The sequence below is a fragment of the Hoplias malabaricus genome, chromosome 3 (assembly GCF_029633855.1).
Source record: "Hoplias malabaricus isolate fHopMal1 chromosome 3, fHopMal1.hap1, whole genome shotgun sequence".
NCBI classification, from domain to species: Eukaryota; Metazoa; Chordata; class Actinopteri; order Characiformes; family Erythrinidae; genus Hoplias; species Hoplias malabaricus.
The window spans coordinates 34,712,074-34,723,504 of record NC_089802.1 but is presented as its reverse complement, the minus strand read 5'-3'; the positions used below and the strand labels follow the sequence as shown (position 1 = coordinate 34,723,504).

The 11,431-nt window shown below is 37.2% G+C and overlaps 1 protein-coding gene across 2 annotated transcripts in view; it reads left to right on the top strand.

Moving 5' to 3' along the window:
• Positions 1–1,471: 1,471 nt before the first annotated feature.
• The window catches only part of LOC136692572 (protein bicaudal C homolog 1-like), a 91,383-nt gene continuing 81,423 nt past the window's right edge, over positions 1,472–11,431 (top strand). For both annotated transcript variants that reach the window (XM_066666096.1, XM_066666095.1), the window contains exon 1: positions 1,472–1,817. In XM_066666096.1, the coding sequence (XP_066522193.1) occupies positions 1,625–1,817 (193 nt within the window). In that variant the 5' untranslated portion in view covers positions 1,472–1,624. The remainder of the gene's footprint in view (positions 1,818–11,431) is intronic.

Below are 11,431 nucleotides of genomic sequence, written 5' to 3'. Positions count from 1 at the left end.
TTGCTCTTCATACTTCGTCAGCCTACTTTCACCGTTATAATCAGGATGTTGGAGAGAATAGTCCACCTGCTAAAAATATCTAGCTAGAGGTAAACAAAGTTTGCAGAGCAACAGATGGACCATAGTTTGTAACTATAGAAATACAAAGTTCTCCTGTATGGTGATTGGAACTAATAAAATAGAATAATGAGTACTGATACACGGAGGTTATTGGAATATTTTGCACGATTGCTTATAAGATTTTATATTTTGCTAAAATTAAATTAATTATCACAGTGTGGCTTTTATTAAACGTAGAAATGAAGCAGGAGCTGTATGTTCAATTAGTTCATATTCAAAGTCATTTTAATTGTGTTTTTTTTAATTCACAATGTCTTTGTCATTATTTGTTTATTATTTATGTATTCATTCCAACGTTCTATACTGACATAAACAAGAGAGCCATTTAGTCTAAAACTAGCCTTTAATATTTAGTTTTTAGTGTTAAAATATTCTGTAATTTATAGTAGCATCGTAATTAATGCCTTGTGGATGTTTAGTGCTTTTTTTCTGTAAAAGTGTCAGTAATATGCAGATCCAATCAGATTTTATGGGTATTTTTTTAATAATAATAATAAAAATAAATAAATAAACACCTGATAGCTTTTTAGAAACTATTAGTGCTGTGTCTGTGACTTGAAAATACAAAGATAGTCAACTTTGATCAGTCTACTGATATATGTCATATGTCTGAATGTTTGTAGGCAGTATAATGTGGGCATTCAGCTACTTTAAGCTGCACCTGTTGCTAGCACAGATATTCACTGGGCACACACAGCTTGTACAATTTCCATAGAAAAGCCAAGTATGGACTAGAAGGGTATAAAACCGTCAGTGTTCTCTGTGGTGATGGAGATTTTGGTGGCTAAATGGTTAAAACGCCATGGGATTATTTTGGTATTTGTGATCCGGTTCTTATCATCCAACATCAGCACAGCACTCTATTAATACTCTTGGCTGCCATCAGAACCTCGTATCTACAATAAAGAGGGATGCAGCCACGGAGCAACAATCTCAGTTTGAATTTTAGAAATGAGTGTTAAATATCTGGAGTAAACAGTTCCCACGCATTAAGATCTGGCATTATTAAGCCGCTCGTGAAGGGACATGACCAACAAACGCTGGATATTACAGTGTAGCAGCTGAGATTGGATAAAGCAGAGGGGGCGGAGTTTACAACTGTAAACTACATGTGGTGTGCTTTTTCACCACCCGTATTCCGGTTGGGCAACACCTTCAATTTGCTGCGATTGGGCTCAAATTCAGACTCTCCAATGTTATCCCAGGTGGGCGGAGCGTGTTTGGAATGAGCGTCGTGGAACTTAATACTGCTTCACGTTCCCGCACAGCCAGGGGGCGGGGCTTGTGCGGAAAACGGGCGGAATGAAAGAAAATACTACGTTCTCTCCACATTTGGTGAGGAGCAGGAGAGGGATGCCGTGGTGCCTTTGCTTCTCCTCACTCCTGTCGGTTTGGAAACGTAACGGGAATATGTCCGTCTGAACACACTCTCCGTGTGTGTGTATGCGTGTGAGTGTAGGAGTGTGTATGTGTTTGTAAGAGTCAGCTGTAGCTCCGTGTAGCCATGGCCGCTCAGCATGACTCTTTGAGCGGCTGCGTGCAGCACCAGGAGCCGGGCTCCAACAGCAGCGAGCGGAGCGACTCCCCGTCGCCCGGTTCCGACGACTCCGGAGCGGCTTCAGCGTTAGCGGCAGACCCAGAGAGCACCGAGGAGCGCTTTAGAGTGGACCGCAAAAAACTCGAGCTCATGTTACTAGGTAAAAGTTGATTTTTTTCTGTTAGACAAAAACTTAAGAAACAAACCTTGTATTTCTTTGTTGCGGGAAAAAGAACCGTGGCTAAGCTAGCTAACGTTAATGGGTTTACAGTATGTTTAGTAGGAATATTCACGGCACCGTTACACAGTGAAAATAATAATAATAAAAAAAGTGCCCCTAAAAGTAACATTGGTGCTAGGTACTTAAACCCCTAACGTTTTTAAATTCCTTAAAATGTTGCTCTTGTAAAGAATTTTAGAAACCCAAATTTCCCCAAAGTTTTTTTCTGTAAACAAATATCAGTATTTAAGTGTAAATGTTTTTTTTTACTTGCGTTTACGATGTATGTTTAACTCAGCAAATACCAGAGACAGTGTGGATACGTTTTTTACTTAGTACTCTGCACTAAATTCAGTCAAACCCAAACAGATGTAGATATATTCTTTTTGAAATAAAACATGACATTTGTCAGTGTTCTTTATGTAGAGACCACTTCTGTGACATGCTTAGAGAAGCACATTGTTACCACAAAAATATAACACACGATGAATAATATGTCAGTTTTGTCGAGTTTGCGTCTTAATTTTCTCAGTCATTGTAATGAGTTATGATGTGTCTATATAGGAAACAAAATTAAGGTTTTGTGATATGACTGACAGTAGTGAGTAGCAGCAATTCAGACAAAAGACAAATAATTGTGTAAAAGTAATAGTATACAAACTCAAATCATTAATAATTTTATGCAGTTGTTTAAGAAGTAAATTAAATAAAAATAATATGTTATCTCAGACATTAGCCCGTTACAATGGAGTTAAATTACTCAAACTGGCAGCTGACATCATCCAAAATACATCCCATTTTTTTCTGGTTTAATTTTATTTCAAATCATACTCTCAGAGAAGCATGTTATCATCACAACAATAAAAAAAAAATCATGATAATTATAAAATATCTGCTTATTGGCAACCTGTAACTATGCTTATTTATTTATATATGGTGAAATAATGTATTTTGATGGGAGTGTAGCCATCTATATATCTATTGTTTTTCTTCTTGTGAAAAGTTTTTATAAGCTTTTTTACTTTTTTATAAACTATTATGTATATTTAGAACTCAACTTCAGGGTTTCAGGGTTTGATTTAAGACCAAAAGTATCACGTCACTTTTCTATGGCGAAAGATGCTGAATGCTCTAAATAGTTCTTATGGAGTTCCATTGAGAACTTTTTACTTTTAGTTTTGACTCTGATTGTTTTCAGATAGCTACTTTTACTTGTGTTTCTGTTATTATTTCATTGTAGTAGCAACACTTTTACTGGAGTCTTGGTTTCGCTATGTTAACCACCTCTGGAAATAGCTGATTAAATTGCAGAGTTGAAAAGGCATCTCAGCAGAAGCCGAAATGGTGTAGGCCTACTGAGTCACATTTTTCCATGACTAAATCCTAAAGTGATCCTTGAACTTCTTTATATTTCCTTTCTGCATTGCATTTTCGTATATCATAGCCTGTTGCATAGCTTGATTTGTTAAATCTAATAAACATGTTTGGGTTTAGAAGGAGAGAAATTCCTGATGATATGCATTTATTAGTTTTTCACTGTATTTTCTTACTTTATATTTTCCAGACTTTAGGCTCCAAGAAAGATGTGTTTTTTTCCTTCTCGAGTAATGCAATAAAACATGGGCAATATTCTCATGTGCTGTAGCCTTTACACTCTGTCCAGCAATTTATTGACTTTCAGTGTTTTTACAGTTTAAGACATGCTTTGAGAAACTTTGTGGACTGTGCTGTCTACAGGACTTCTCAGAATTGACACGGCACAAATAATAATAAAAAAATAATTTGAGTGAACTACACCAATAGGAGTCAGTGTTGAAACATAAAGTCCACAACACAATAGCAATCCTTGGAAAGGTTTTTTAATTTCTTTTTATATGAATTGTTGGATAATCGAACACAGACGTTAGAACCAGAAAATTATATTCAAAAACAAAACAATAATGCACCACAACAAATTATCTAATTATTTCCAGGAGAGATGAGTGGGTTACAGCACCCCGCAACAATTATAATTCAGTCATATAATCACCACATATATATATACTGCACTATAATCTAAGATGTTCTTTTTTTTTTTTTTTTTTTGAAAGCTTTACACTAGATGTAGACCATTTCTATAAGCATTTGGTTGCATTCAACCATGAAAGCATTATTTAGCACAGGGACCATACAACGCTGTGACCACTGCTTTGCAAACAATGGTGCAAATCAGTTAGATCTCACACAGAAGGATGCTGTAAACCCATCATTATTTACACCAGCTGTGAGTTTCCTGTAAACTGGTAACCTCGAAACCACATCCCCATCTCAGTGTTCCTTACACAAAAAAAAGGTAATGTAGAGGAGGGTCTTCAGCGCTGTGTGTGTTTTCCCTCACTGCTTATTGCTGGAATGTCATTAGAGAGCCTCTGGTAGAAGACGGGAAGAAAGAGAGTAAATTATGAGCTCTAAATGTCAAAGGAAATGTGACAGACTCTGAGTTGCTCAATCAGATAGATTTAGAACAGGTCGTAAACTGGAAATCCAAATGTAAGCCAGTGTACATACTCACAGGCAATATTGGATGACCTAAAAATGCCACACCAAAACCCACAAAGTAACGGATGTATTTTCCAGCCTGGGGCCAAAATAATATAAGATTTATTCATTGTTAATGTTCACAATTTTACAGATAGGGCAACACAATAAGGACAAAACTGCTCTTATACATATTGCTTTAATTTGCACAAGTCTTGCCTTCAGACACATTAAAAACACAAAACCAGAGGACTGCTCTTAATTTCATCTGTGTTTATGTGATAGTGTAAACTGGTAGCTTTGTTGGCTGTTCAAAACAGCATCCTATCCTTCAGTTTGTTTTAGTTTATATAATTTAAAATGGTAATTTCTGCATTAGCACCCAATAATGTTGCCTGGACTGTAGGCCAGATACAGATGTTTGGATACATGGTGAAATAAAGGCCTGTTTACTGTTTCCAAGAATTGGAAAATCTTAAACCCCCCCCCCAAGATGCCAGATGTATAAATATACTGTAAAAGTACATTTAGAGGTACCTTCTGCCATGCTCTGGCATGTTAAATAATTATTGTCAATGTCCTATGTTGATTGGAAGATGATCAGATCATAATGCTTGAGCTATGCCTTGGAAGTCCTAAGGCTTCATGTTGCGTGTCCCATCACTAATTGGTTGTTCTTGCCTTAGTTTTCTTTGCTTTGTCTTTCCTTTGCCTTCTGTGTATTTACGTGTGTGTGTGTGTGTGTGTGTGTGCATGTGAAAGAGAGATTTTCCGTCCTGGCCATTAAAACAGTTTCTTGTTTTGCTTCATGCCGATCCTGTTCTTGGTCATCGGTTTAATAGCTCCGTACAGGGAGCCGGTTTATTTCTTCAAGTGTTTCAGGATGAAAGTATAAGCATTACAGGTGCCAACACCATCTTATTCTTCGGAGTCGGATGAAAAAGTATTAATCAATATTACGGAGTGTTATTTTTACAGTTCAGACAGCAGCATCAATTATTTCACCTTTAATTGTGTTTATTTGATTTGGCACACGAGCTGTGTAGCGTTGCTAAGGTTCAAAACTACATTGTGTCATGTAGAATGTCGCATGCAGTATTTCTACAGTTACATTCCATTAAGTCTGAATGTTTCTGTTCCCCTGGTCGGCTTCCATTATGCAGATCAGAGCTTTGTCTTTAGGAGCACGAGCTTGAAGTCCTGTTAACATGATGTTTGTAGGGGGACGGTAATGTCCTGATGTTTGGAAAACCTTGGGTCCATGTATTCATGTAGCTGTTAAACATGGTCCTGTTTAAAACAAGCCAACTTATCATGGTTGGAGACCAAGTGATCCATTCATGTGGTTGGTGTTCCCCGATGGCAGTGCACTCTTTAAAATAAAGGTGCTGCAAAGGGTTCTTTGAGCAATGCCATAGAAGAACCAATTTTGGTTCCATAAAGAATGATCTTTGCTAATATGATTAAATGGGTAAAGATGGGTTAAGTTCGAGTGATTGATTTTTTATAAACCTTTAAAAGGTTCTTTACACTCACACATCTCTTAAACAAACATGTTTTTTTGTGGCTTCGCTCAATAAACCTTTTGTAGCACCTTTTGTTTTTAAAAGTGTGGTGTCTTTTAACAAGATAATACACTCTTCCTCCCTGCACATATTGTTCAAGAATGGTTTTAGGGAACATCCTGAAGAGGCCCTCATTCCCCAGATCTCACACCAATTATTTGGATCAACAAAACTCCCTCCAACTCGCAGTACAGAATTTAAAAGGCACACTGTTAGCGTCCTGGTACCAGACACCACAAGGCAGCTTCAGAACATCTTGTAGTGTACCGCTGTACTGTTAGGTGAAGGGGCTATAATCTATTTTTCATTTAATACTAAGCAGAACAGCTATATTCATTCAAACATTCAGGCCACATGGTAAAGCAACTCGTCTCACTGTTTAATGCCTGTTTAAAATAGTGTTTTATAGATGTTACAGTGAAGGACATCATGGTGGTATGTTTTCATAATTGTGAAAAGAAGTGTCTCAATACTAGACCTGTTTTAGAACTGCATACCTGTACAAACTGCGTATTAAAGTAGGGCTGTCGCAATGAGAGAATTTCCTGTGCTGTGTTTTAACAAGGCTCTACACTGCGATATGCTGAATTACCACCCCAAATTACTTAATCTGTCCTGATCCTAGTACTACATCTGTCACCTGGAACTGGCTTGAACTGTTCCTTTTGAGGCTGCTCCATGACTTGGTGCTGGTGGAGGCAGTTGGGCTTCAATAGCTGGATGATACGTAGCTATATGAGATTTCAAATTCGCATTTCCCTGTTCACAGCAACTTTTCTGGCAGACTTTGCATGTTGCCTCATTTAAATTGCCTGGCTCTGCCTTTTCATTTGATTAAAAGCCGCAATGCTCCCAAACCGGCGAAGTTGCATTAGGTTTTGTGACTAGGATTGCTGCCATTGTGTTCATTTTATAAAAGGAAGACTGGCAAAACTTTCAAGGAACACTAGGTAGTATTTTTACCTTAAAATTACAGCTTCAAAATCATTGTGATGCTCCACAGACCTGTAATAGGGAGAATAAAGCCTCTGTTGTTACTGCTGATTTCAGGACAGTGCTGTTAAAGTGAGTTACATTCTGCAACTTTAGGTTAAACCCAGGAGCACAAATTCCAAATCGCACATAGAGTTCTTTAAAGTCCCGTTTATTTAATGGAGAGCATTTTGACCTGTCAAATTGAATACTTTTCCAAACTCTTTAATATACTACTCATACTTCTCTTTCACCTTCCTCTTCTTTTATTGTTGGATGTGTTTCTGATACTCATTTAGACTGGAAATGAATTAATCATGACCATTTTGAGACTTCAACTCAAGAAATGCAAAATGTATTTTATTTTGTACTTGATAGTGTTCAACAGGGGCTTCTCTGTTTTTTCTTTTGGTTGTTTTTGCAATATGGAAAATATTTTCTTCTGAAAGAAAGTGTATTAACAGGAGTTAGTTTCCCTCTTTGCTGCAGCCTCTAACAGCGTCTGCTCTTGGAAGACTTATTCACATTCACATTACACACTTATTCACTTATTCACATTAGATATTGTTATACTACTGTGAGGATTTGATTGCATTCAAAACAAGTGCTAATTTTGGATGATTAATTCTGGATATTAAACGCTATTGCAACTCATCCCAAATGACTTTTGATGGAGCTCCACGTCTCCACTGCTGGGGTGGCTCTATACCCGTCTAGCACACAGTTGGCATTGGGCATGGTAACAATAGGCTAGTGTACAGTTGCTCCACAATATCTCATTCCCTGCGAGAGAAATGGCTCACTATTAATTATTCCCTATAGTATTCGCTATGTAATGTGCAGTTATAGGGAAATAAATTCAGGAGGGTAGTGAACAGTTTCAGACACTGCCTAATTTTTTACCAAACAACGCAGCGGATTCCAGGTAATCTGCTATCTGCTACTGTACGTGGATTGAACACTACTTTTTGCAGTGCATTGTGGGATTGACTACAAATTGGAGGAACCCCAAAATGCTGCACTGTGTAGTAAACAGGGTGTACTTTCGGACACAGCGTAGGTCAGTGCTTTTGTATAGAGGTTAAGCACCTGTTTATGCTATGTATGCACCCTAATTTGCTGTAATCATATATCGTTTCAGCATCGTCATCATGATGTATGCATTCGTAAACACATTGCAAGACATGTGGTGCCACATGGAGCATTTCTGCCAACTTCTGTGGAAAGTACTGGCATTAAAGGCCATGATAGTTTTTGTTTAATATCGATAGAACAAGTAGAAATTGAAGTATTTTAATTTAAATTTGATAGGAGAATAAAAATCATAACTGTATTGTGGTGTGGTGTGGATTGGGCTGGACTAGCATTTATCTGAATAACTGTCATTTTTGTGTCTTATTGACAAATGGAAAAGAAAGACTCTGCAGACTCTGTTCTACAGCTTCAACAGAGTGCACAAATGGAAGGGATGGAGGAAGCTGAGACAAAAACGAGAAGGCGAGAGCAAATGAGAGACATTGACACAGCGCATATCTGATTGTGTAAACAAACTGTTGAAGTTCTGTTGTGACCACATTTTCTTTTAGGTTTTTGTAATTCTAAATTGAACTTAATTTACAACTTTTTTGCTGCTTGACACAAAATGAAAATTCGCACTGTTCTCATTTTTCCATGACATATCTACAAGAGGTAGACTATATCTGCCCAGTATCGTTTATTTTACTACAATTTTGTATACATACAGTTTTCTAGTTTTGCTGGTTGTTGTGAGGGACAATATAAATAATATATATAATCACAATATACAGTATAATCACAGAAAAAAATGTGCAAAGTCAATTTTTCTCAGTATCATGCAGCCCCTGTTTCTGGATATATTTGGAAATAGAGTGTAGTAAGAAGTTTTGATTTGCTTTAGTGAATCAGAGTGATGCATTTGGCTTTAATCATTTCAATAAAGCTTGGAGGATGTTAGGTCAGAGCCATAGGGAAACAAGAGTGGGAAGGAGTTACCAGTCAAGCTTGGGTCACAGAATACCCTGTAGGAATGAAATGATAGCTTTAGCACATGCCCAGGAAACCATCTCCCACACACTCTCACTCACTTTGTTTGTGTGTGTGCATGTGTGTGTGTATATATATGTATGATTTTGTGTGTGTGTGTGTGTGTGTGTGTGTCTTGGGTGGGGGGGTGAGAGGGTTGTGTGCGGTGGTGTTGACACACTCCTATTATAGCCCACTAAGTGATACTCCTTTGGAGAAAACAGGATAAAGATGGCAAAAAAAGTATGCTGTACCATTTTCTTTAAACAGTACCAATTTTTTTCTGGCTAAATTATACAGTTTAAAACAGCACACACTGCATATAATTTCTAAATACCCCTTATATCACATTCTTGCTCTTGAGGCCAGTGTGTTTATTTCTGTTGTCATAGTTTAGGAAGCACACTACAAAAACATGGACGAAATATGTTCTATAGATTTAAGGTAAAGGAAAATGCACAGCCAAACTCTGCTTTCTCAGTCGACTTTTGTATTGTGATACAACCTCAGGTCCCCAGTTATGTTCTGTGGATGTATTGTGTTTTTGGCCACAGTGGCAAGTTTTCACATCTTGCTTCATGTAACAATTTAGTTACATCTGGATAAAGCCTTTCTGACTCAGTGTTTTCAAAAAGCATTTCTTGTACAAACCCTGTTTAGGGAAAAGTTGAGGCACAGTGCAATATGTGAATAAAACAGAATGGTATCACGAAGGTTTACAGAGTGTTGTTAAAAGATGAGGTGATGCAACACTGTGGTAAACATACCCCTGATACACCCCTGTCCCATGTTCTAAAATGTGTTGCTGACAACAAATTCAATTAGGGCATTTTTTTTATAAAAAAAAAATCACAGTTTCCACATTTTAAAATGTTGTCTTTTAAATGGTTTGCACTTTATTGCATTCTGTTTTTGTTTACATTTTGCATAGCATTCCAACCTATCTGGAAATGGGGTTTGTATATAATATGACTTTTTTGCCATTCATTTGAATGAGAGAGAATACATAAGAATAAGAAAACAAAACAAAAACAGTCATATCATCCACTGTATGCTGTATATGATGCAGCATAGAACAATTTCCTGGTTCTTCATATACCAATAAGCACAGTGGAGTACAGATTCAGATTCACTTGTTATTTATATTTTTATACATATTTTATATACATTTATCTCTCAAGAAATTGAATTAATGTACCTCAAATGATGAAGATTGCTGAGAATAATAAGTCAAACCTACACTACAATATAGACAAAGAAGAATATTATGTCTCTATTGCTGTATATTGCAATCTCTGTATGTTTCAGAGGCATGTGTATGCAGTTGTTTTGACTTTATACACTGATATAATATATATATATATATATATTGATACACACTGGTTACCCTGTGATGCCACATTCTTAAAGCCTGACCTGCATTATTTGGACCAAAATTATTTACATTTGTTGGAACATGTATATATTCTGCTTCGGCAGAACACTAGGGTTGCACAAATATTGTGACTCTGGCCCGGTTCTGATGTTGTCATAAAGGGACTTCACAGAAATCCAGTAAAAATACAAACGATCAATGACATAAAACAAAGCCATCAGGTGAGCAAGCCAAAGAAAACAATGGCAAAGAAAATCTCCCACAAAGCTGGAGAAATAAACCTCCTCTGGTCCAAACCACTTATAAATTATTGATCAAAATTTACAGCACCACCACATATCTCTTTTTTGTTGTTATGCTCAGCTTTACTGATATAAGGATAGTAGTGGTGATAAGAATAGTAAAATGTATGATGGTCAATGGCAAGAATTATAATGAGAGTAGACAATTGACAAATAGAGCCCATGTGAACATCAGCGTAGTTGGTAATGGATGCTAGGCAACTAGGTCCAAGTGGGGTAGCGGGAGATGGAGGATGAGCAGCTGGTCTGGGACCCAAGTGTTGCATCAGTTTCAGGCACCTCAGGTATGCAGCCATTCACTTTGAAAAGTGTAAAGAGATGGATTTAGTTTTGTTTTGGATTTATGGAAGATAGAAAATGTGAACAAATTCAGAGTGTGGTGATCGATTCTGGCAGGTCTGACTATAACAAACTAACACTCTGAAACACTGGCATCCATCCGCACCACTGTTCAATACCTGAGTGATCATGTGTGGTTCTACAACCTTTATAAAAATCAAATGCGTAAAGGTTAATTACCAAATGCTAGTTATTTGCTAGTTTAGGGTCTAAGCACCCTCCAAGGTCCCTCAAGAGAGCAGTTTATATTGGGTTCTCCGTGGATACAGTTTTTAAAAACTCTAGCCGCATTGCTTTTTCTGATTCACATAACACACACTAACAAACATCCATGTCATTGTCACTACTCAATCTTTAGTGGTCCTGACCATAGAAGAGCAGGTTGAAATGGCCATAAGAAAGCATGCACAGATACAGGTGGACTCCAGTCTGTATTTGTAG